This window comes from Cyrtonyx montezumae, unplaced genomic scaffold (assembly GCF_038088225.1).
Source record: "Cyrtonyx montezumae isolate F1298 unplaced genomic scaffold, pur_monq_1.0 scaffold_2, whole genome shotgun sequence".
Taxonomy (NCBI): domain Eukaryota; kingdom Metazoa; phylum Chordata; class Aves; order Galliformes; family Odontophoridae; genus Cyrtonyx; species Cyrtonyx montezumae.
This window is the reverse complement of record NW_027071936.1, coordinates 23,106,763-23,133,395: the sequence shown is the minus strand read 5'-3', so window position 1 is coordinate 23,133,395 and position 26,633 is coordinate 23,106,763. Positions and strand designations below refer to the sequence as shown.

The 26,633-nt window shown below is 34.1% G+C and overlaps 1 protein-coding gene across 1 annotated transcript in view; it reads left to right on the top strand.

Moving 5' to 3' along the window:
* The window catches only part of GPM6A (glycoprotein M6A), an 87,622-nt gene extending 62,096 nt beyond the window's left edge, over nucleotides 1-25,526 (top strand). Inside the window, exons 3-7 of the mRNA XM_065736583.1 lie at nucleotides 10,056-10,212; nucleotides 18,246-18,399; nucleotides 19,894-19,970; nucleotides 21,215-21,280; nucleotides 24,747-25,526. Of these exons, the coding sequence (XP_065592655.1) occupies nucleotides 10,056-10,212; nucleotides 18,246-18,399; nucleotides 19,894-19,970; nucleotides 21,215-21,280; nucleotides 24,747-24,899 (607 nt within the window). The 3' untranslated portion in view covers nucleotides 24,900-25,526. The remainder of the gene's footprint in view (nucleotides 1-10,055; nucleotides 10,213-18,245; nucleotides 18,400-19,893; nucleotides 19,971-21,214; nucleotides 21,281-24,746) is intronic.
* The last annotated feature ends 1,107 nt before the right edge of the window (nucleotides 25,527-26,633 follow it).

Sequence of the window (26,633 nt, the reverse complement as noted above, 5' to 3'; positions counted from 1 at the left end):
CTATTGACTGATTAACAGTTGGCAATACAAAAGTTCTATAGTAGTTACTCCTTTAAAAGTCTAAAAAGCAGGAAAAATATGTAAGTAGAAATAAGCAGTGTAGTTTCTACATTCTTAAAACTGCACATAATTAAATGGACATCTAACACAGTTGTTTATTCTTCAGATTTCAAAAAAATAGAAAGATATGGCAGGGTGTTCTGCTAAGTTGCTCTTAGGCTATTTAAGACATACATTTTTGCTCTTGAACTTTCTGCTGCTCTGAAGCTGACCTGGAGACTTTCCCTTGGTGACTGTTGTGTAAGGGTAATGTCCCAGTGAAGTGAAGGGTGTTCTGTTTCATTGCACCTGTTATTGCTATCTATATTTTTTATTGGCCCAATGGATTTCAAAAGCCATTCAGTATAAAAATCAATTCATATTTGAGAACTACTTTTGCAAGTGGTGAGAGGTAAGGGCTTTCTTAGCCTCCCTTAGTACTACTGCATTCATTCTGAGCTCAAATAACACAGCTCACAAGTCATTCTTTATAGTTACTCATTGCAATTTAAAAGGAGTAAATTCGAATAGAGAATTCAGCTTTTCTCCAAAGAATAAACAAAGAAGGTCTGAAACACCCTTTATATGCCTGAAAATGAAAGACAAAGTACCTAAATCCAACAAAGCCATTCAGAATTCTTCATGTTACAGCAGCAGCAGCAGAAATTTTACATTGGAGGGGAGCTACCAGTCATTGCTGTCCCTGCAATACCTTCCCTGGGATCTCCTACACCCTGCTCAGTTTGCAGACAGCCCCTATCTCTCACAGTCATGGGTTGGGGAATGCCCCAGCTGCCCTGTTCCTGGCTGGGGCAGTGGGATTTGCCCTGGCCATGAGGTTTAGCCATTAATTCATTAACGATGTATGATGAGTCCTCCAAGTTGCCTCTGAGGGATTTGCCCTTGAGGGTTCAGCTAAGATATGCTTTGGGAATATTAATAAGTAGTAAATATACATAATTAAAAAAAAATCAAGTATGAGTTTTGCATCTTGTTTTAAAATTCCTTGAATGTGAGACAGTGAAATTAATTTCTTCAAATCTGTGATTTTGTTTCCAAGCTGAAATATGGAATATTGTCACTACTTCTTACACCTTTGAGAAATCCTGCAAAAACATCAGACGGGGTGAAGATAGTGCTTTTATAGCAAAGGGTTACAGTAATGCATGAGCTTTTGATTGCTTATTTGGAAAACAAACAAGCAATCTTTGACTATTATGTGATAAAAACAGTAGATTCTTAAAACTTTATGTTCTAAAAATCAATAAGGATTGTATTAAGAGAACTTAATCATCTTAAAGTACTGGCTTGCAGCCTGGCATGAGCTACTTCAGGGTGCTGTGGGCAAAAAGGTTATTCTAAGCTCTTGAAAACTAGAATAAATCAATTATATTCCAATACTTGACAACACACAATGTACAAACATATTCCTTAAAGAGAGAATGTCTTAAATTCAGAGCTGAATGGGGTTTTGCTTTACAGAAATGTTGGAATGCGTGAACCTTTAATAAAGGCCATTTACTGAAAACAAAATGAATAAACATTGTCAGTGAGTGGCCTTTTGATCAGAACTACCTGCTCCTACATTGCTTTCTGAATCACTTTTGTGAAAATTAATTCCTGGACTTCTTCACTGCCAACTTTATCAGTGTTCAAAGGTTGCACGTTCTGGGAATTAATTTATAGAAGTCATAATCTGTGTTTGGGCTATGAATTCCTTCAAGCTGATATGGAGTGATTTTTAGTTCCTTGTGATTCAAAGAGATTCTCAAAAAAAAAAAAAAAGAATATATATATATATATAAAAGGTGGCTTAATTGATCCTGAAAACTGCTTTTATGGTATTTAAACTGTAAGAGATCAATGGCTTCTGTTGCCTACTTTATTAGTTTAACAGCTCTGTAGCCTTCACTGAAACGGTATAATCTGCTTGAGGTAGATGTATTCAGTTGTTACTCTAATAACTTAATAACTTGAAGTGAACAGTATATCTGCAAAGTAATGGGCACTAGGTTCTCTTAATCACTGATTTAGACAAGATTCCAAAGTCAGGATAAATTGGTGGACAACTGTCAAACGTATTTTTTGGTTATTGGAACAAATTCTAGAAGACAGTCTTCAGGCAATCAACAGCACAAAGTACATTTGGTGTATTTCCCAATAACATATTTTCAGTTCTCTTTTCTCTATGCAAGGCCAGTTAGTGCCATCTGTCACATATTTGTGATACATAGGCCATGAAACAAGGAAATCGAGCTCTTAGAGTAGAAAATGAAGAAACTTTCCTGATAGAAACAATAACCTTTTCCTACTACAGTCAGGGCTACTTCAGGTCATGGCAAATTCACTTCATTTTAAAGCTGTGATACCAATTAGTAAATTAAATGAGCTTACTATGTGTGAGTCCATTGATACTATCCTTGCTATGTGCTATGGATACTCCACAGAATCCATCTTCTTACAGCTAAAAAATGACATCTTTTAAAAAATGCAGATCTTCTGGTTTGGGTTCTGAAGCATCCAGGTTTGATACTTGCCGATAACCTTCCTGTCAGTTGGAGTGTATTCATGGTTTATTGAAAGGGTATTATTTAATAAAAGGCATGTGTATGCAGCTGTTTTGATTTGAAGGAAGAAGAGCATTCACAAAAGCTTTTTTGTCCCCCTACCATGCTGTCATACTGCTTGAAAGCAGAGTTTTGAAAGGTAGATGAATGGATGTTATTCTGGTCTTTTGTTTTTCTTCATTTATGTTTATTCTGCAGTTTTCACAACTTAAATATTAGGATAACTAACAGTAGCCTTTTTATCATTAAAATTATGACATTAATATTAATGACATACTTTGAAAGGTTTTACAGTTAGATTTGTATTAAAGGCTAGCTGATATGAAATACAATATTTATAAGTATTTGAATTAGACCACATTATATTTCTGTTTCAGTCATCTACCTAGTATACAATAGTACTGTATGTGTTTGTTCTGTTACAAAAGTCTAGTCTTCTACAAATGGGAATTTTTAAACACCATATAGGAAACAAAAGTTGTAAGGCTCTATGTCAGGCTTATGAATTGCAAACTTAGACAGTTCTGTTTCATAACATGTTTGGAAACAACAGTGAGGAGAGTTGGGAGGTAACTGTAAAAGTAATGATTTCATGGTACTGCGTATGAATATCAGCAGAATGGTCTTATGTGAATAGTTCTATAGTCTTTGTGCAAATACACTTCACTACTTTTAGGCGGACAAATATTTTATTTAGTATGCATTAATCAGCTTTATTTCTTAGTTACACGGAATTTTAGATTGGTTGTAATAACTGCGTGCCTTTCTCAGCCAGCAGTTCGTATTCCTATGATTTTTTTTAGTTTACTTTGCACAGTTGATCTTCACATGTAAAATGGAAAATGTATATGCCTATGTAATGTACATCTTTCTATATACTTCATGCGCTATGTGAAACTAAGGTAACTGGCCTTTAAACAGAATGTCTGAAAAGCGTAGAATTATCTATCAACAATCCCAATTTGGAGTTTTTATTATCGTGTAATAGCATATTCTTTATGTTATTACTATTAATAATAATTCTATAATTATATATTATTATATTCTATAATTATAGAATAATGCTACATCATTATATTATATATTCGTATGGAAAACTGACTGGAAATTCAGTACCCATAGTAATTCTATGTAAAAGAATAGTAATTTCATATAATTCTGTTGAAAGTCTGCACCCTGCTGTGCACTAATTCCAACGATTTTTGGCCTTCTGTAGGCAAAGAGGGTTCAAAATTTCTTTTGTAATTATGCTTTTTAAAGATATCTTCAAGAAAGTAATTTTGCTAGAGATAAGAAGACACAACAGCCATAGATCAACAGAAATAACACTGAGACACAACGTAATCCACATCATGATCAAAATTTTGCATTTTGGACTCAAATAGTTGATATTTGTAAATAAACTTGTAAAGTTCTTTTCCTATTCCAAGAACATCTGTTTGTGCTGCTATTGCACAAACTCTTTAGGTTGTGAATTCTCTGCTGGTTTTAGAAATGCTTTATCAAGTCTCAGTTCGACTGTCCCATTCCTAGGAAGGATGCATTCATCAAAGTCTTAAAGGAGATTGACTAAAGGTAGTTGCATTGTATACAGTTGTATGACTAAAGGTAGTTTGCATTTGTATACAGTCGTATGCCACAAATGACTGTTAAAAGCAGTCATATTATCATATTATCTGCTGTTCAGAGTGGAAGAACAGAATGCAGAATACAAGAACATTTTGCTTTTTATAATACAGTAATCTCTTCATTATATAATCTCAACAGTCTGACTTCAGTTTTGAGCAAATGTTTGTATGATTATTTCCAAAATTTCTTCCAGAAATACTGAGTCAGATGTATTACTCAACCTGTTTTCATTTTCACATTTCTCTTCCAATTAGATAAATACTTTTCTGTTGTCATTGTTCTTATCATTTGTCTATTTTTCATTCTTTCTCCTTTTATCATTTTCCCACACACTTTAATTGAATATTCTATAATCTGATTTGTTTATTTCCCACCTGTATTTTAGAATTTTAGATTCTGTATTAAATTAATCTCTGAAAAATCCCCTAAGGAGCTATGCTGACACATTGTTACTGGTCTCATTTTTCTTTTCACTACGTTGAGAATATTTTAGTCTCTTTTACCTCAAGTATTGTGTTACCTAGTGTCTTTTAGTCACCCTATTATAGTCACCCTGATTTTTAATCCTCTTTTTTTCCTTCTGGCTGTATCTTTTCCTTCTGAAGTTTGTCTTTGCTTGTCTCTCCTCAGTTTTAACAACTCCCCTGTGCTTCAAAGCACCAAAACCTGTTTAGTCAAACCATTTAAGTGAATAGTGTCATCAATAAGCTCTCCTGATGAACAGGAGAGGTTAAGCACCTCTTTTCAAAGCTTCCATGCAGACCCCATACAAAACTTCTTGCTTACAGATAGCATTCTATACATTGTTTATCTAAAAAAAAACCAACCAACCAAACAAACAAAGCAAAACAAAAAACCCAAAGCAAACACTGCAAAACTGCTTCTAAGATCTTGTGATAGCTTGAGGGGCAGGATGCTTTCTCAGTCTCTTAATAACTTCTGAAGATTAGTCTCTCAGTGGGCAAAAGGATCATCACGAAGGCCAGTTAAAATTCTTGTTCAGTAGCAGAGACTACTGTGAATTCTAGATGATAGCATCAACTATTCAAAGTTCCTTGTGATGGGAAAGCAAAATATGAAGAGAAAAAAACAAAAAAAAAAGCAAAACTAATCTTACCCAGTTGGTGATGATTACATTCATTATTCTGTGCCAGTTATAATGAAATTCCAATTGTACATGAGAAATCTTACTATGATGACCTAGCTACTTTTGTATTTGCTAGTACTGGTGTTGTATTTTCCTTATTTCAAGTTCATCTTTCAGTATTATTATTTTTACTCTTGAGTATAGGTATAATTACCTGAATTTACTTGCACACAGATAATATAGGTATGGTTTGGTGGCAATTATGTGCTACTCATCACCTGTAGTATCCAAATGACATTATCTGTATTTGGAGAAGTTATGTTATAAACTGAGGAAGTGTGAAATAGAATTGTAAATGCTGAAAAACTGCTTTTGCGTATATACCTGGTATACTGATTGATTAGACCGACTCAAACCTCTGTAATATGTTTGGGATTAAATGTACATGTTTTCCAGATAGAAAGGTTTTCTGGGAAACATGAGAATCATGTGCCAAACCGAAAATTTTTTCTTTGTTTTTATTGTAATCATTGTTGCTGTTAATTGCAAATAATTGACTGCAATACAGTTGTACTTTAATGGAGTTGAATAAAAATGTCCCTAGATAATATCTTGATTGTTCCACAGTAATATTAATTAATTTTGATTGAAATGCATATGTTGGTATGCCCTAGCTAAGTGTCAATCTTCCGTACTGTGGGTAGAAAACTTACTATGATTAGACTGAATAATGTAAACACCTCAGACTTCCTACAGTTTGTAACCCCTTGTTGAATAGATAAAAGACCAATGGTAAAAGTTCTTCATGGTATCTGTTGGTGTAATAAATACAGTGATTATCATGGAGCAGTACTGACTTACTCCAGTGAAGCAAAAAGTTCCTCAAGCCCAAGGCATTGTTACTTCAAGACATAATATTAAAAATTAGCTCCTGTTAAATACTGAAATGTGCTTAAAAAAGGATAAAATAGTTATAAGCTCAGTAGACTGAAAGAATCTCGAAGAAAATTAATAGCTATACTATTATAACTTTCTTTTCCCCAAACCGTGCTATACATAGACATGATCGTTCAGTAATTAATCTTATTACTTGTTGACTTTTTTCTATCCTTGAATTTGCAGAGCACCACAAAAATTCACAGCAGGAAATCTACAACATTCAACTCACTTACTGGGAATATTTTCATTCACCTCTGACTCGTCTCTGCTGGGATAGTCTACTCTGTACTCAGCTACAACCTGTTTGTTAAGATTTTAGTGCTGATGGCTTCCATCAGTGGCTTCAGATAGGGAAAGAGAGTGTTTTCACTATAGCAGTTTTAACATTCATCTTTTTGGATAGAATCCAGATTCAGATTAATGAATTAGAAAGTATGCTCAGTATGGAATAATGAATGGCCCAGCAGAAGACAAAGAAGTGAAAGATCACCTTGATTTACATTACAAATTGGAAGATGTCACGTTTGTGTTGTTAGTATTTCTGAACACAGTGTAATGAATAAATCAGGATTGGAGCCTACAAGAGGCTCTTCAAGATTGAAACAATATGTAGCACATTTTAGATTATTCTGTAAAAAAAAAAAAAAAAGTTTATATATAAATATATAATTATGAAATCTTCTACTAATTTCAGGATTATTTTCACCATTAAATTATGTTTACATAATTTGACAGCTTATTTGATTCAGCAGCCTACGTTAATATGTGAAGACTGCACTATCAATTTTAATTTGTAATCTTAATTCATTGTCTTTTTATAGAAACATTTTATGACTGTGAATGTATCATTATGTAATATCCATAGGACTCCTATATTTAGTGAATAACTATTTAGGATTTCTTACTGTTCCTCTCATTTGGAGCAGCTTCTTCATTTGCCTAATGTACATCTTTCCGTGCACATCAGAGGTACAGAATTTACCTCTATAATTTTGTTTCTGCTTCCTTTGCTCCTTCAGGACCTCGTTCCACCCACCCCAGCCTGCACAAGTGTGAGCCTTGCTTGTCCTTCTCTGTGCCCTTGTCCCCCTTGCTATTGGCTCCTGTTCATTGCTCCTGCTATTCACTGTTACCTTCTTGGCTGCTCTGGTGCTCTGTCTGTAGCATTTGAGACTTTACTGAAACACAGATGGCAATTAATCTCTCTGAGTTAATTCACAAAGAATTAAATTTTATTTTTGAGAATGTCAATCTCTGTTTTACAAGGCCTACATTTTATTATCTATTATAATTTCATTGGAAGATCCAAGTTTATGTGAAATTTATTACATGCTCTAGAATAATACCAGTGCTATCTTCAAAACTATATGTGATTAAAAGGCAACCATTGTAATATGTTTTCTTTAAATATAGCATACCTAGTAGATATATTGCAGTGCAATTCTATCTGATGTCTTAAAAGGCAGTGGAATTGTTATTTCACTATTTTTACTTCTAACTCTTTGCATTATGCAATATCCATTCTCCTTTCTGTAACTCTGGCTATTTAATCTTAAATAGTCTGGCCAGCAGAGATTTTTCTATTTTTTTGAGTGTACGATGAGAGTGTATGAGAAGATTGATTTATATATTTCGTGTTTAGCTCTTTATTATTTTCCTTGTAGATATATTAATGTAAGCTTTTCCTTCAGTTATGCATAAGGTTGAGGAAAAAACAGATCTGTTGGTCCCCTACTTGATATGAGCAGCTCAGTGGGAAGCCCAGCACAGATGGTTTACAGAGCTGTTGCAAAGGCTGAAATAGACTCTGGACTTTCCAAAACCTTAATCCCTTTAGGGCAATGATAGCTTCTAGTTTCTACAGCACTGAGCACACTGAGGTCTGTGAGGAGCTGCTGCTGGCATAACTCCCACGCTTCAGCCACTGGCAGAGGTTGTGCTTTTTAAGGTGTATAATGTAGGAGAGGCATGTGCACCAAGTTTTCTGTTTCCTGCAATACATTTATTTTCATCTCTAATAGAAAAATAGGCTTAAAACATGATTTTCCTGTTAAACAGTGTTACATTGAGTGAATTGATATAAAAATTAGGAAGATGGGAGTTTTACAAGATAATCAGTAATTATATCAAAATGTCATCTTGTGCATTACCTAATAGTGTCTACAGTGCTAGATTTATTTTACCACTGTGAATAGTTTGTGCATCTCTTCCACACAAATTTCAACTTGCATTATTTTTCACTTGGCTATGAATTAAAGGGTGATGTGGAAGGAAACAAAGAGGACTTTTGTTATTTGGGTGTAAGAGAGAAAGTATGTTCATTTTCATTCCCAGGACACTTCCTTCATTGCCCTGGGAAAAATGCTGTAACAGATGCTTATAGCATTAATTTATTACACGTTCCATCCCCCACCCTCTCAGCTAGGTCATAAGTTTAACTGAATTTTCATGAGAATAGTGCAAGCCTAAATAAATTCAGTGATGCTGTTGACACACTGGTACATCTGAAACATCAACTGTAAACTTGAATCTGACTTTGAATCTCTTGAAAACCATTCAAATTCAAAGACATGTTAATGGGCTGTTGAGCCTTGTTACTGTCAGCTGTGAATTGAGAGTTCTTTTTGGGTGACAATTAAAGTGTGAACCTAAAGAAATGTTATTAAATATTTCTTTTCATAATAACAGAGGTATCAATCTTTATGTATTGAGAGACTTTCAGTGCATGTTGAAATTCATCTTGTAGATCTTAACAGCACCCTGGCTTATTTTTCGTCCTACTTCCAAATGAGCTGTTTTATCATGAAATGAAATTTATGACTCGAACTCACTAACACCTGAAACCTGCACGTACCTTTATCTGAAGAGTTGCAGAACTTACCAAATTACATCCACAAACTGAAAGCTCACTATGGCTAGTTTTGTAGAGAGGCCCAAGTATAAGACTTACGGCAGAGAAGTCCTTCTGAGCATCTCTTCAGATACATTTGTCAAGAGAGAACATTTAGGAGGCAGTGTTGTGTGTTTCCAGACAGTGCTGGGTAGGCCAACCACAGCACAGCCCAATAAATCTTTTCAATTGCTTCAGCCTCCTGGGGGTCTGCATTTTACACTGCGAACCATCCTTCAATTTCTTGACTCTTGGGTTTATGAAATGATGTTTTTAAAACTCCACTATAGAAAATCACTGGATGATCTGTCTTTGTTGCTTTTGTTTGAAAAACATATCTTCCTGGTTTGAAGTTAGGGATCTCTATTGGAGGTTTTATTATTACGTGTCAGGAACTTTGATCACTGGGGAATAAGCAGAAAAATAATAATGAGGAGATGATAACAGTGACTGATATTGCAACTTGAGAACTACTTTCGAGTGTAGAAAGATTTATTGAAGATTATGACAAAATACCTCATCTCTAATGAAGCAAAACCTGGTGCTAGGTGCAATGTGTTACTCAGGGGATTTGTAACCTTTCTGTTTTTCCTTTGCCACTTTATCTAGATGAAAAATGAATTTGATGTGATTTTCAAATCTTTCTGACAAATTGGGCTCTCTTACCTGCACAAATCAATGTTTAATTTTTCTTTCAATTAGATGGTCCAATATTTTTATATTGATGCTGTTTTAGTCAAAAGTTCACTCCTTTACTCAGCTTCAGCTGTTATTACAGTATATCAGCATTTAAACTGACTCCAAAGTAGAAACTTTGATTCTGAATCTAATTATCTCACCACAAAATTTCAGAGTCAGCTTTAAATAGCTATGTGGATAAATAACTTTTGCTCTTCCTGTACAGGATTGACATCTTCAAGTATGTGATATATGGTGTAGCAGCTGCATTCTTTGTATATGGCATTTTGCTGATGGTGGAGGGATTCTTTACAACTGGTGCCATCAAAGATCTCTATGGAGATTTCAAAATCACCACTTGCGGCAGATGTGTCAGTGCCTGGGTAAGTGTGTATGGTTTGCTGCTTTTGTAGTTGTGAGAATTTTAATACACTTTGTATGTTTGTGATGTATCGTGACGTTTTTGTTTAACATTTTCTTAAACTTCAGCGATTAAAAATCCTAGCAATGAATAAACCGACTATTTGAAATGCTCTCCATGTCAGTTAATCACAAAGTAACTAAGAAAAGAAGTTAATCCTACTATCTGGGAAAACAAAATAAGCTCTTTGACCAAAAAAGACCAAAAGTTTGTAATACCTACATCTGTACTAGGCAACAAATATTTCTCTTATATTTTCACAGGTACTTAGAAATCTTGTCCACTCTAGTTTGGGGCAAGCTAAGTTCTGTCATCAGGTTTTGTTTTGTTTCATTTTTAAATGAGAAGCAGCCCATTATTTATTCCTACACTGTCTCTGGCTTGAAGAGCCCGTTCACTTTTTGCCCTGAAAATCTGATTTGTACAGGGACTTAAACAGAGCTTTCTCATAGTGAAATTGCTGACTATTCAGGATTGTTTTAAGGGTGGTGGGCAGACCTGTTCCATATCAGTTAAATAACTAAATGTTTTGTCCTTTGTCACTTCTGGTGAGAGGCCTGAACATTTATTAAATTGGAATACTGATTAGGAACAAATATAAGCTTGTCACATCTCCCTGTCATACCAGTAGCTATCAAAATGAATACTTTGGAAATCCCAACACCTAATGTTAAATGTGAACACAGGTAATCTACATGCTAGAAACTGGGAAACACAGCATATCTGTAATTCCTACACAGATGTAGCATGCTCTGCAGTAATGCTACTTTTTCATCTTTTTTATTTTGTGCCAGATAAAAAGTCATTATGTGATCTTGGCTCTCGGCCTGCAAATAGTTTTAAAGACACTATCATTGTCTCGTATATTTAGTGTTAAGGAAACACTAAATGAGTGTTTTAATCCCTTTTAATGAGTGAAAGGGATTTTTCTGCTTTTGAAAATTGTATTGGCTACCTAAATACCTATGTTTTATTTTGTTCATACTTTTCAAGTTTTTAAAGTAAAACTTGAAATTTCCAAAGTATTTACCAATTTATTTATTTATTTATTGCAATGAAAATTCGTAAAAGCTTCACAAAAGCTTTGAAAAAAATAGCTCTGAGGGGTATTGTCATTTCACCTTGTTCTGACTGAATCAGTTATTTCAGAAGCAGCAAAACTGCATCATGATGACATTTGATTTTTTATGTAACAGAGGGAAGAGAGCTCATTGCATGCTTAGTTGTCTTTCCCACCCAAACAGATGCATCATATCTAAATGCTAGAAATGAAACTCATTTCTCAAAGTCAGATACCATATCTGAATTTTCTGATGACAAAATGCTGAGCTGAGAGACAGAGAGGTACTCCATTTGGTTGTATAGTATCTGAGGAGCACAGATAACTACTGCTCCTTCATGTTAGAGAACCTTCTCTTCAAGAAAGAAAATGAGTCTAGACTTCCTTAATCCATTGTTCCATTCGGAAAGCATTTAACAAAATAATTTCCTATCCTGATACATTCTAAACAGGAGTACCGTAATTATTTTAGCCACTGACCAGAAAAGTGGGCAAGATGAGCTTCATATGGTGGTCTGACCTTTCAGATTCCATAGTTCATAGGTTGTTGTATACAGAGCCAATTTATTGGCTGCTTCTTCTGATAGAGTAGTGCACCAGACATTTTGACATGCATTGCCAGCAGCTTTTCAGATTTTCTTTGCTTGCTTCTTAGTGACAGAAGTTTTATTGTCAGTGACAAACTGGACAAAATTATTGTGCTCTAAGTGTATCTTTCATGTTAAGGACAGCGTTTTTCTTTGTCATGTAAGCTCAATCAGTAAGAAATCTTTCTGATAAAACTGTTTCCAGAAGACACGATGCCACACATTTCCAAAATGTTTCATGGGTGACCTGTTGACCTTTCTGATTGGGCTTCGCCTGTCTGCTATGAAACATAAGTTGGTCAAGCTGATAGCTTTTATTTCCCTTTCTCAGTTTTAACTTGAGTACTCAATCAGATGAATGTGGTTTTCCCTGAACTTTGTGTTCACCTGGCTGCCTTTATGTTTCACTCCCATATAGAGGTGCTGTCACCATCACCAAAATCTGAAGAAACCACATACAGCTCTTTTTTTTTTTTTAATCAGTTTGTGCTATTGATATCTCATAAATTTGTAGCTGCTTGTGTATTTTCTTTGTGATAATTGGTAAATGTTTTCTGGGACTGCTTGCCCAGGAAGAGAAGGGCAAGTACAAGTAATTTGCAGACTGGATTTATTCCTTCACTTCTTATGTCTTTTAATTTGTGCACAATGATTTAATTAAGTTGGTTAGACTTAGTCAACAAGCTGGGCTTTTTAAAAATATACTTCTTTCAACTGAAGAGCTTTAACATTTGTGAAGATCAAATAACATGTTTGTTCATACTGTGATCATGAAGACAATCTTAGCAGTTTGGCCAGTCAAATGAATTTCCTGCAGTTTCAGAAGTAATACTTCTCAGAAGAATGAATGGTCATACATTTAGAATCTACTATATTATTAAAAGTTAAATCACTGACTTTCACTGGGAGTCCATATCCCCTGATTCAGCCTCAAGCTTGTCTCTGCTTGCAAACATCACCGAAAAGAAATAGAAAAGGAGGAGGAAATTTTTGAAAATTAAAATTGTTTAAATAAACTTTATCATGTATTTGTGATGTAGCTTTGGAAATCTACTCCCCTAATGCTGCCAATAAATAATTCACAGTAATTCAGGAAGTAAAGTAAACAATTGTTTTACAGGCAGCTAACAAGTGTCTTTATCATATGTATAGAATTTCAGCCTTGGAAGACACTCTTAAAGGAATTTTAGAAAAATATATGTGCAAATGAAAAGTGAACAGTAATGATGATCATTGTTTTTAAATTTAGCAAGATCAGTTTTTCATCTATTTGAGATATCTGTAAAAGTTAAATGTTAAAAAAAAAAAAGTTAAAACGAAACAAAACAACAAAGATTTCCATGAAATGAATGCTTCAAAGTTTAAATTTCAGGATTTCATTGTTCTCTGGTAACACATTTTAACAATCTAGAGAATGTCTCCTTGACTAGTATATAGATGAATTGCAATTAGGCAAACCTGAGAAGTTATTTTGGCAGTTACAGTCTGTCCTGCTATTAAGAGAAATTTGGACCAATATTGTATGGCTTTCCTTTTCTCTTGAAGCAGTTGACTTGAATGCCAGCCAAGAATTAACCACACAACAGTAATAACATAGCATGAAATGTATCCATGTTTCAACAAGAGTCTTGGAGCTGTGCCTTGGAATATAACATGTCAGAGAGAGAGAGAGGATGAACGTGTTTTGTAGAGGCAATAATAAAGACCAACAATTGAGTACTAGAAGTAGTGAGCATAATATTCTAAACCAAGCAGAAGAGCCTTTGCAATTGTGATTTCTAACAAATTCAGTAGTGATGTCGGAACATCAGATTCTTTCTTCCAGCAGTATTATCTGTAAAATGAGACAGGTTGAAAAATGTGTGTTTCGTCATTTTCTTCTGACCAGGAATGGTGCATTGGGGCATCAGTGTAGGAGATACTAGTTAGAACAGAAACAAGTATGCAAGCAGAATCCCTTAGGTTGTGAGCTACTTAATAGCTATTTATCATATGTACATTTCAAACAATGCAAAAAGAGAAAATGAGGATATCTAGGATGACAAAGGATGATTTACAACAACTTAAGCACTGATATATCAGCGAGTTTAAAGAAATCTGTATGATCAGGTTTTATTAGCACTGAAATAAAATCTATAGGTAGTCAAATGCAAATGTGATGTTATAGAGACAGGACGGTTTAGAAAGAAGTTGAGAAAATATTCCTGTTCATGCTTCTGAGTTGCCATCAAAAGAGAGCTGCAGATAATTTCTGAGTCTGGGAAGAAGTATGGAAGGAATGTCTTAGATTGTCAAGTTGAAAATAAAAATATTGTTTGTCACAATAGATGATAAATGTAAACCAGATATAAACAGAGCAAAGCCTGCATCTTTTCATAACTCTGTGGTAAAGCTCATGGCAGGGAGTTCATATAGAACAAGAATGAGTGGCTTGAAACAGATGAAATTACATGTCACCATGAGGTTTTTAGAGTTAAGTATATTTTCAGGCACTTCTGAATTTATTGCTATATTTCTGTATGTATATATATATATATAATAGCAGCAATTTCTTCATGCTATAAAGTGACTAGAGTAACAGTTGGAGTTCATGTTATTTCCATTTCAATCCATCTCTTTGTATTAACAAAACTTTTAAACATGATTTTGCAGTGTCTTTCCACAGTGAATGAAGTAGTAATTAAATGTTTCTTTAAGAGGATTAAAATATTTATTTATAACAAAACTAAAATAAGGACAGCATTGGAAAGTCGATCAAAGTGCTTTTCATGGGACCAATATCCATATGTTTTAAAAAGAAAGCATTAACTGAAATCTTGATCTTATTGTAACACAGATTTTGGTAACGTTTTCAGTGGAAACAGGATTTTACCCAGCTGTGGTCACCATGAAAGCTGTTCTACAATGTGCATGTTATTTCAGAATGTACAATGAAATCTCTGCTTACTGATACTGGTTGTGAAACAGATTTTATCATAAAAGCCTTCCCAAAGCGTTGGTGGCTTGCTTACTTTGATGCATCATGATTCAAGACAGTCCTTATTGCCAATGAAAAACTTGTAAAATCTGGCAGGAAGGTTTTGCCAGCCAGAGGTAGTGCAAGAACTTCGCTGCTACAAATGATAAAGATCTGTTTTGCTGAAACTACTATCCACTTCAATTAAATGAATTTCTCCATCACTTCCACTTTGTTTTGTATGTTTGTCTTCCTACAGTGACAGTCGAGATGACCAGAGGAACTCATCATCACTACCAGTACAATACACAATCTGTGGTACCACTTTAAGATGTTGCACTGCTATTTCATAAATCTTTGGCCTGTCACATAGCAGAATGCTACTTCAAAGGAGAACGATCCCTTTGAATCTCTGAAGACTAAGTTCTGAATTTAATTCCTGGAGTGAACAGGCTCCTTCAGCATATCTTGCAAGCTGTCTGCAGCAGACATAGCATAGAAATTATTTTTGAACATACTTTAGTCCTTCACCTATGGTTTTCAAACAAATATATTTCCAATTCACCCCATTATAAAAGGAGTTTGTAACATTTCCTGTTGTCATGTGTAAGGCTAACCCTTTGGTTTTTGTTCTGAGAGCAGAAAATGTTGTCATGCCCAGGTTACAAACCTTGCCTCACAGATATCAGTGATAGCATCTTCCAGGAATAGCAATTAATTATCATGATTTAACATGAATTTTTGCATTTCAGGTATTATTCCATGAGATGGAAAAAAAAATCTATTTTTTTTCCCATCCTTTTAGTTTTATGACAAAAATTTGAGCATATAATTGACCACTGGCTCCTCAGTCAGAACTGACGGGGGAAAAAAAGAAATTCTTTTTTCTAAATTATTTCTTAAAATTAAATCAGCATTTGATTCCTTCCCTCTGAGCCTCTAAACCAAACATGTTTTTAAAAGAGAATCCCTTCCATAAACAATCAAGCATTTCTCTCTGAGTAGGCAGCTCCCAGCCATCATCTGACAGATTTCTGCTGCTCTTATTCTATGCCCCAGGCAGAGGTTGACTGCTTTTTTGTTTTTTGTTTTGTTTTTTAGAGGCTAATGAGCTCCGTTTTTTCCTCTTTGCTATACCAATGCTTTGTGTTATCTCAGTACAGATTTTTAAGCAGGCTTCCTATTCTATGCTACAGAGAGATAAATTCCTACAGCTCAAAAGATCCATAAATATTAAACAGTGATTGCAATGCTCATACCAAGGCTGATTTTTCTCCTCCCCGTTAAATTATTATACATTACTACACTGAACATTATGCTCAGTTTTTAAAATGTTGTTTAGTTCGTAATTTCTGGAAGGAGGCTCAAAAAATAAGGCCTCAGCTTTAGCTATCTTTAGCACACTCATAGAATACAAACTAAGGAAGCTGTCTTTAAAGTTCTGCCAGAAAAATGATGAACTATAGAATATAAAATAGTAAATGGAGACTTTAGAGGCTCTTCTGAGAATGCACAGGGAGCCATCTGTCTTATTGGTTGTTTCTGCTTTACAAAACCTGTTCGTAACTCTTTAGCATGATAATAAATGTGGATCAGACATAGTATTTTACTTGGGCAATAGTCCTTAAGTGAATACATTTCCAAGTAATTTTCCATGTAATTATTTGTAAATAAATGCCCAAGGTTCAAATAGACGTTGCCTCACCAGCTTTAGGACTGTAACATGAAACAAAGAAAAAATGTTTCTCTTCACTGTTCCTCTTACAATTTCTTGAATCCTTCTGATAATTATTTTTAGAGCTATAAATACTCCAGTTTTTCAAACTACTGCTGAAAGAATAATCTTCCAAGGGACAATTGGGAAAATCTGACTTAAATTTTAAACTGGATTGATTAAACTACATTAAATCTCTATGAAAATACACTTCCTCAGAATTAAAATGGCTTTTATTAAATATTCTTTGGAAGTAAGTTAAGTCAAATTAAGGTCTTTTTAATGTTGCTTGAGAATGTCCATCCTATACCATCATAGGAATAAAACTACCTCACCTAAAATCTAAACCTATTTTGTGCTTTGGATTATTTTTCCTGAACAGGTGCATATGGTCAAGCTGTGCTTTAGCAGTTTTCAGTACCATTTACAACACTTTATATTTGATTATTTGATTTCAAGAACTAAAAACTGTACTTATATTAAGCTTTTTCCTTTATTACCTCATATAGGAGTTCATTCATTAACATAACTAGAAAATATCTTCAATTTTCTCTTTTTACCATCTAATTTTAAGCACACTGTGGACCAGCTTATTTTCTGCTTTACAAAAATAGGTCTTATTTCTTATTCTCAGACTCAGTGTTGTTTATTTTTTTCTGTGGTAAGCAGTTGAAAAAACGTCAGCGAGCTGAATATTTTTTGTTTCAGCAGTGTGTTTAGATTCATCAACCTTTCTGAAATCATCAAATCTTGAGGCTATTTGGATTCAACATTTAGAGATTGACTTATCTTCCACAGTTAGCCGTGTGGCATCTTAATATCCTTTACGTTGCATAAAACAGAAAAGTTACTAATGAATGTCTGCTAGTTATCTGAGGTTAGCAACCGTGTAGTAAGGTGGCAAGCTTATCTATTTATTTGTTTCACGTATTATGCCATGTGCCAGCATAACTACCAGCCCTAGAAGCAAACAGTTCAATGCTTCCTACAAGCAAACAGCTATACAAGTGGATTGCTGTATTCTTGAGGAGCGTGGCTAAAAAAGACAATGTGTAGTAAAACATGTAGTTTAATGTATTCCTTACTGACAGAGATAAGCACCCTGGTTTGTTCATAATGATTAATTCCCTTGTATTTCTTTTGATCTCAGATTTGTTTGTGTAGCAACAAAATGACAAATAGATTGGTCTCATTTTTTCAGTGTCAGTGAAATTCGGTGATAGCCATGGATTAGGAGTTGTTTTTTGTAAGACCTGGATTTTAATAGCAAAAGCAAGCTGAACGTACAGTATTTCACAATATGTGTATTTATTTATTATTGTGAACAAGAGCAGTAAAACCAGTCACTGTTGCCTCTTGATTTAACTCTGGAATTGTGGTGTCTGGGGAGAGGCAGAGACATTCTTCACAGAGTGTGCATCACTGTCAGTACTTCAGGTGTGGTGCTTTGATTGATCGTAGATCCAAGAGTGGCAGGAATGGGGAATAAGCTTGCATTTCTGAAAGCATAACTACTCTGTCCTTCCAGTGAGACCAAAATCATAATACTAACAAAGACAGAAAGAGGCAAAAGCAGTTTGAAATCCATTTTTTCTTCTCTCTCGACTTCTCACTGGTTCTTTTTCTTGCATGTGAGTCCCAGTTAAATTCTGACTTGTTTTTCTCTCTTTTGCTACAGTTTATTATGCTGACATACATCTTTATGTTGGCTTGGCTTGGCGTTACAGCCTTCACTTCTCTGCCTGTTTACATGTACTTCAATCTGTGGACCATTTGCCGAAATGCCACCTTAGTGGATGGAACTAATCTCTGCTTGGATCTTCGCCAGTATGGTATGTGAGTGAAGGACACTAAATATAGGAGGATTTCAGAATAGAAAATATTATGTTGCTTTGTTTCCAAGTATCTGAATGTTTCCAATCAATGTTTCCAAAATATTTGTTTCAATGATATTACTTACAAATCAAGAAAGCTTATCAGAGATTTACTGCATTTCTAGGCTTGGTGTAGGTAAAGAATACTAATAGGAACTTTCTAAGAGGCTTATGGAAAGAGAATGTTGGGCAATAGGACGAGCTGTGGAGTTTAAAAACGATGGAAATATATTTATTTGGAGTATGGGGAATTTGGACAAAAAGGGGTTTGGAATTTTATAAAAGTCTGAGAATTCTTGGATTTGATGTTGATAATTCCTTTCTTTCATGAGACTGAATTGAGATTAGATACCCTGGCCTCCATAGTTTCTCAGCTCACAGAGTCTTGGGTAATCTTTCTCTTCTTGGGCACTTCTGTGAGCTTCATTCCTTTGTCTCCTTAGCCAAATATAAACGTGGTATGTTTTTAACTTGCTGCCTTAGGATAGAAAAATGCTGTATTGCATGGAAGTTAAAGAGTTTGATATATGTTGAATATTTAACTTAACCTGAAACAAATTACTTCATCTTATTGTTTTCTGGAGTGATCTTTTTTTAAAATTTATTTATTTCCCCCCCAGCATGATAGGGGAGTTGAAAAAAAGCAGTTATCTGTACAGAACTCATCAAAGTATTCATATTTCTTTCTCTCAGCTTTTGATTCCCTCATATTTATTTTGTTCATACTCATTTTTTATTCTTATTTTTATTTAAAATGTGCATTCAGCACTAGCATGCAAAATGTATCTTCTGTGAATATATCTGTTTCCTATTAATTCAGTTTTTAAACTATTTATTTTAAATATAAAACAACACTACTATTTTTCGTGATAAATGAGTTATATCAATTTTCTTCAAGTCTTTGATTTAGTAAGCAGTATAAATTCTGGTTATTCTTGCTGATAGAAGCTATTATTGCAGTTGAATATATGTTTGGGTAATAGTTTGTTATAACTTCCAGAAAAAGCTTTGTACCAGATCAACACATCTGGATACAATATACAGCACAGTTCTCAACACGAGGGTAGTGAATATTTATGAATATCCATTATGATACGTGTACATGCTGCTTGCAAATTATTTTTTAATGTTTCAATTACCTTGTTGATTAAAATGTAGAATGAAGACTTTAAAAAAAAAGGTCAAAAAATGCTTCCCTGCATGTTATCTAATAGATGATACATTTTTTTGTTGTTCTAGTTGTTTGTTTGTTTGATTTTGCTGACTGAAATTAGGAAGAAATTATTTTGTTAACTAAATTTCTATGTAGGAGACAAGAAAAAATGATTTTGTTGTTAACTAGATTTCTGTGTAGGAGCCAAGGATTGTTATTTCTTAGCTGTCCTGGCTCACATGGAATAGACTGCTATCTACTAGGAGTACTAAATAGTGTGAATATTCATTCTGCACTAGGTATTGTAACAATTGGAGAGGAAAAGAAGGTTTGTACCACATCAGAAAGTTTCATCAAGATGTGTGACTCAAATGAGGTAAATATGATCATATTTTGTCAGATCCATAATGTATATTACAGTAGGAAGTACCTGATGTGTGTGCTATTTTCTTTCTCTATATGTTCTAATTCTAGCTAGAGTGAACAAATGGTGCAGAAAGTAGAAAATAATGTGATCAAGTGCTTTTCCTGCTCTTTTACCATATATTGCATTTAGCTACTGCAGCTTTTCTGGCCATTATTTTCTAAATACACTTATATTTTATTTTTGTTAAGAATTCCACTGAGTCATGTATATTTTTACTGTGATGTTTTTGAAAGCTAATGCACCTTGCTACACAGTGAAGCCTATATACAGAATTATTGTTTGATGATCTCAGTTGCTGTTGTGATAGGAGAGTAACATTTTCAAATGGATTAGACCAAATTTTGCAGTGCATCAGTACAAATGTGCCTCTTTTTATTTAAGTTTTCTTAGACTAGACCACTTATTTCAGTACAGCTGAGATTTTTAGTTCAGTTTTTAAATGGTAAGGATAGAAGACAGGCCAAACAAAATAATGTCTATGTAAAACAATAAGAGAGGCTAAAATTTTGATCAAACTGAAGTCAGAGGGTTGATGACCAAATGTTTCACTGGGTCTTACTCTGCATAAATCTTCCTAGAGTAAAGTTACACAATAACTTTGTTTATACCAAAAGCATCTAAGCAAATGCAACCCTTGCTGTGCAGTCAGTACAGTGAGCATAAACCAGATCAGTGAACTGAAGGACAGAAGTGATTGTTTAGTATGGGATGGAGTGGGGAAGATAGTTTATTTGGATTACTTAAATAACTTCGTTTACATTATATCACTGTGAACAAGTTTTATTGGCAAAACTGAGAGGAAAGTAAATCAGCCTATGAGCATATGAAATGCTACAGCTTGCAAAGGGAACCAAATTCTTCTTAGACTCTCTCTGCCACCAGAGAAACCAAAGTTTTGAAGAGCTAGCTAGATAGTATCCTAACTGTATGCATAAAATATTTGTAGAGGCCTATTTATTTTTAAAAATTTGTTGTTATTTTTTTTTTAATTTATTTTGACCATGATATGAGTATTGTAAAAATAATGTCATGTAGTAATTTCAATCTTTTGAAAGAAGTATTTGTAATCATCAGTTTTGTAGAACAGCGGAACCAGGAAAGTAATCTTTTGTTCTACATTATTCAGAGTTTTTGGTTCAGTTTCCATTTAGTATTAAATCCATAAAAATCTCTTTCTTTGTCCCTCTTTGCAGCTAAACATGACATTCCACTTGTTCATTGTGGCACTTGCTGGAGCTGGAGCAGCAGTCATTGCTATGGTAAGCTGCCCAAACATCAAGATATTCTTAGAGTAGGGATTCTATATTGTATTACCTGTACTATTAGTAATGGTGATTGCTTTAATACCGAAACTAATATTTTGTCACTGAATTCTAGAGCTATAGCTTGTTTGCTCTCCTTAGAATCACATTTACAATTCCTGTTGCACAACCCTTCTTTTTTTTTGGTTTGGTCTTCCATGCCGTGATATTATATGGCACCCTGACAAACAAGGAAGGATAAACAAAAAATACACATTTTTAATGTAATGATATGGTGTTGTGTTTTGGATTTAGGTTGAGAAAAATGTTGATAACACACTGATGTAGTTGTTGCAGGGCAGTGGTTACACTAAATCAAGGATGTTTTACCTCCTCATACTGTCCTGCCAGTGAGGGACTGGAGAAGGGTGAGGAACCGGGAAGGGGCAGAGCCAGCTGACCCCATATGGTATCATGCAAAGCAATAAAATTGGAGGAGTCAGACAGGGAGATTTCACTATTTGGGGCTTACTGGGCACTGATCAATGGGTGAAGAGCTTGTTTCTTCTTCTTTCTTTTCCCTATTGATCTGTCTTTATCTAAACCCGTGAGTTCCATTTATTTTTTTTCTTCAATTCTCTCCCCAGCCTTCTAGGGGGATTTGGGTGGACAACTGTTTGATGCTTAGCTGCTAAACTGTAACAAGGAGGTAAAAATGTACTTTCTGCCCTAAATGCTTCATATATTAAGAAGAAATATCCTTTACTTCAAATGTTGACAGTTGGTTAGGGTAATGAACGCATTGTAGAGAGGTAATTTAAGTCATTGGAGAATCAACATCCTTCCTCATATGTGTTATTGCACAAATAATAGCAACTATGTCAAGTTGATAAAGTTAGTCTAATGTCCTTGTACAAATGCATAATAGTAGCAAAACTCCATGTTTGTGAAATTTAACAGAAAAAATGGGATTAAAATACCAGTCCTTTACAAAGGAGAAAGTTTATAAATTTATTGCAACTTTAAAACAGTTATTAGACATTTACTTTAAATTAGAAAAGTCCATCTGACTGAAGTAGTAAACATTTTGTATATTTTACTATTCAGTAATAATACTATTTTATCTTCAAGATTGGTGAACAATTGAAATGGTAAAATTCCCACTTTTAAATGACATTTTGATCGTTCCATTGATGTGCTTGTTTCTTTTAATATATATATATATTTATAAATATTTAAATATTTATATATATTTATATATTAGAGAAATGTATGTATATATATATATTAGAGAAATGTAGGCATTTATTTCAAAAACAAATAAAGGAATTGTTAGAATTTGCAAAACTATTTCGTCACAAGTCATATTTTTCCCATAGCTATTATTTTAATCTCTCTTTTTGTCTCAGGTTTGTACAAGAATGTTGAATTTATTTATTTATTTATTTTTAAAATTAATTAGCTGCCCATTTTGTCTCCAAAGGAAAATGCTCTCGGGTTCAAAAAGAGTATACAAATTAGCATAGAAAAACTCATACTTTCAAAATGACATGGCAGGGAAAACTTGAGTTTTCAGAGAAGGAAGGTGTTGAATACTCTATTTTGAATCATTATCACTCTTAGACTTCAGTAGAAAATGAAAACAAGCCTGACAAGTATTCTTAATGTCATAGATGTTTTTTGTGAGCCCTGAACAGAGGAAAAATAGCCAGGGTTTTGAACCATACTAAATTGTGTATGATTCTGAACATTACTGTTTTTTTCTTATGTCTGAGTAGAAATAAAGGGATACACAAATGATCATTGAAGTAATGCATGTTATTTTTATTGTTCTTATTGTTGTACTGGGTACAGATGTAAACACTGCCTTGTGTTTACATATCTGGTTGACTATTAAGTATACTGCCCCTGATATTTATCCAAAACCACTACATCAAAACTGATATATAAGATATATATTTTCCCTTCCCGAACGGTATATTCTACCTGAATTTCCACATAAACTGGGCTTAATTATGTTCATTAGAGATTGTCTGAAGAGGCAGTCAATTGTCTTGAAACAAGAAGCAGGGAAATATGTAAGTGGGCTAGCTCCTGTCACCCGATAGAATTTTGTTCCACTGAAAGACGTTAGATGTAGGTAAAAGGAGGAAACCGGACTTTTACCCTGCTGAGATAATGAAATGTCCCAAAAGGATAGAAAAAATATATATATATATATATATATATATATTTTTTTTCTATATATATTGTTCCAAATTCTACAGATCTGAAAAGTCAAAGCATGCTTCCTTCTTAGGAAGAAACCTAAGCAAGAAAGTTTCATAGATTTTTGGAAAGACCCTGCGCTGTCTTGCATATGCCTGTAATTGAAACGTCCCGAGGCCAACTGCGGAAGCTGCCCTATTTCAATTTGAATAAGCCTTGACGCGGCCCCGTCGGCTTCAGGCTATTCAGGTCAGGGAAGTGTGAAATGCAATTAGACAGCCACTTAAAGATGACCTCTCTGTAACAGTGTTATCGGGGAATTTGGTGTGAAATTAAAAAAATAAAAACACCACCAACAACAAAGGTGGTGGATTCTTCAACTAATACGTATTTATGTAGCATGAGTATTTATTTGAGACAGAAACTAAAGGAGTTATTCCCAGTAAAGTCATCCTACTTACAGTGAGCGTGAACTGTAAGAGATTTCAACAGCTATGCCAGAACTTTGTTTACGTAACTTTTTTTAGAGGGAGAAGAAATGGAGTTTAATGAATACCCGACTGTAGGCAATGTATCATGAGTAGTTTGCCTATTTTTTTATTTTTATTTTTTGGTGTGTGTGTGTTTTTGAAAAGCCAAGTAAAATACCATGCAAAAATGCAAGATTCTGGTACAGTACTGGAATATTTCCAAACATTGTGTGTCAAGAAATCAGGGCCTACATGGTCCCATTTTCATCACAGAATCTTCAGCTGTGAGGTTTTCTGGTTTATGCATTTTAAAAGGATGATGAAAGTACACTGCTCAGATACCCTTTGCTCGCAGGATTCTCATCAGTCTACCTGGTCAGATATTATTTTTGTGAGGTTCACATGTTATTTTTCAACTGAAATCATACTCTCCAACGAATAGCAATGGTGTAATCGTTTGAAATTATTAGGGCTTTCAGTCACATTTTTTGATTTTTCTCAAGAATTTTACTGTGGGGGAAGAAAAAAAAATAAAAGGTAAGGACTTTCATTCATTTGGATGGAGATATAATGGAGTTTTGACACCATCGTCTCTCATTTGATCTAGTAATCCCAGACCTGGATACAACTCATGGTGGCGGCTTTTGGATTAATTTACTTTGATTTCGTTTTCCTATGTAGTAAATGATGACCAGTAAGTGCTCCAAAGCAACACAGTCAACAGCAAACAGCCCTGTAGTTTCTGTAGTTTGAACGTGAATCTGATTGGGTCTGTTGGCCCTAACTCCGTGTTACCTCTCTTACAGGTCCATTATCTCATGGTCTTGTCAGCCAACTGGGCCTATGTGAAAGATGCCTGCAGAATGCAAAAATATGAGGATATCAAGTCAAAGGAGGAGCAAGAGCTTCATGACATTCATTCTACTCGCTCTAAAGAACGGCTCAATGCTTACACATAAAAGAAACCTTATCTTACTTTCTAACACGTGAATGCTTTGTCATTTAACTAAAGGCCATCCAACCATTTCAAAAACAATTGAAAGTGCTTCTCACAAGAGATAGTTTGGGCGACTTTCATGTCGCCCATGTGCAATTCTTGGTTGTCTAGCACTTGGTTTCTAAATTAGTTCTTACTTTGTGTGATCATTCTCTACCACAGAGCTCCTAATAGCCTTTCCTGAATCCTTTTAATCTAATTAGTTCCACTAGATGAAGGATACTAAACTATTGTCAAATACAAATGTGTTTGATTTTTTTAATCACTTTGTATGTGTTATGCATAACACCTTTTGCATTGTTTCTTATATGTTTTTGAAAAAAAGGTAGCTTTTTATACTTTTTAGTTTTGAGTTCAATAACTACTTTAACTACAGGTATACTTCAAAGGGACCATTGTACATGATGTACAATATATAAAGAAAACACTGATGACTTTCCTTTATATTTGGAAATCTTGCCAGATGGACCCTCATCAACTTGAATGAAGGTCCTAAGAAAGTTTTAAACAATCAAAGGTGCAATTTCTAAATTTGTAATAGTGGGTAAAATAAAAAAAAAAAAGGGAAAAAAAAAGAAAAAAAGAAAAATGAAAAAAAAAAGAAAAAAGTGCTTCTTATCTTTGTTAACATTGTATTATTATTGTTGTTTTTAAAGAATATTCTCTTGTTCCAAGTTCCATGGTTGATAGTTCCTGTTTGTATTGTGAGCATGCCAACCGTGGTGCTAACAATGCATGGACACTTGCCTTTTGAAGGAGTTCAATACCACGGTTACCTGTTAAAGAGTTAAGGTATATAGACAATTGTTACTTAAGTGATATAGTTATCCATAGTTTTTTACAGAATGATCTCTCTTTAATTCAATGATGGTTATGCTAAATTGGAGTTGTTCATGTGATGATGTGAGAAATTACTGCTTAGCTACATTTATGAAAGTAATATATCAAAAATACAGTAACCGTAGGAATCAGAAGTCTTTTTACCTGCTTTAAAAATTTAAATGGATTGCACCTGTCTGAACTGTACAAGATATATTAAAGGAGACTTCCATAAATGTTATAGCTTGGCTTCTAGCTTTCCTACGCATATTGGTTTACCTGTATTATGTTAAAGTAAGGTGAAAGACCACTACAGAGCTTATTATTTGAAAGTGTAGTAATATATTTGAACATTTATTTTGATAGGAAAATGTTATCAGAAAGACAAGTCATCTTAATTTGAAAGGATTTCCTGCATCAAAAACAAAACCAACCAACCAAACAAAAACAAAACAACCCTATTTAAACAAAATCAGTATTATCAAACCGAATTTGGTGGACTTTTATTTTATTTTATTTTTTGCCTATTTCTAATGCTACAAGAATGCTGTAAAGTGTCTTTTAAAGTGATGTAGCCTGACAAGACATTTTTGTCAGTGTTAAAAACTTAGGTAGTTTGTGCACTTATTGGACCATTGTGAATTCTCTCTCAGTGTAAGTGCATTTCTAATAAAACTTCTTGAGTAAAACTCTTCTTTGTACTATTACTAGTCATGCATCATCAGTAATTTTTAACAGTTCTTGTAGTAAGTAGAGGGTAATACTATAGTTATTTGTGTGGCATGATAATGCATTAAGTAGTATTAGTTGATTGATTGTTTTTCTTTTGCTTCTTTTGGGGATTTTTGGTTGTGTTTTTGATTTGGGGTTTTTTTTT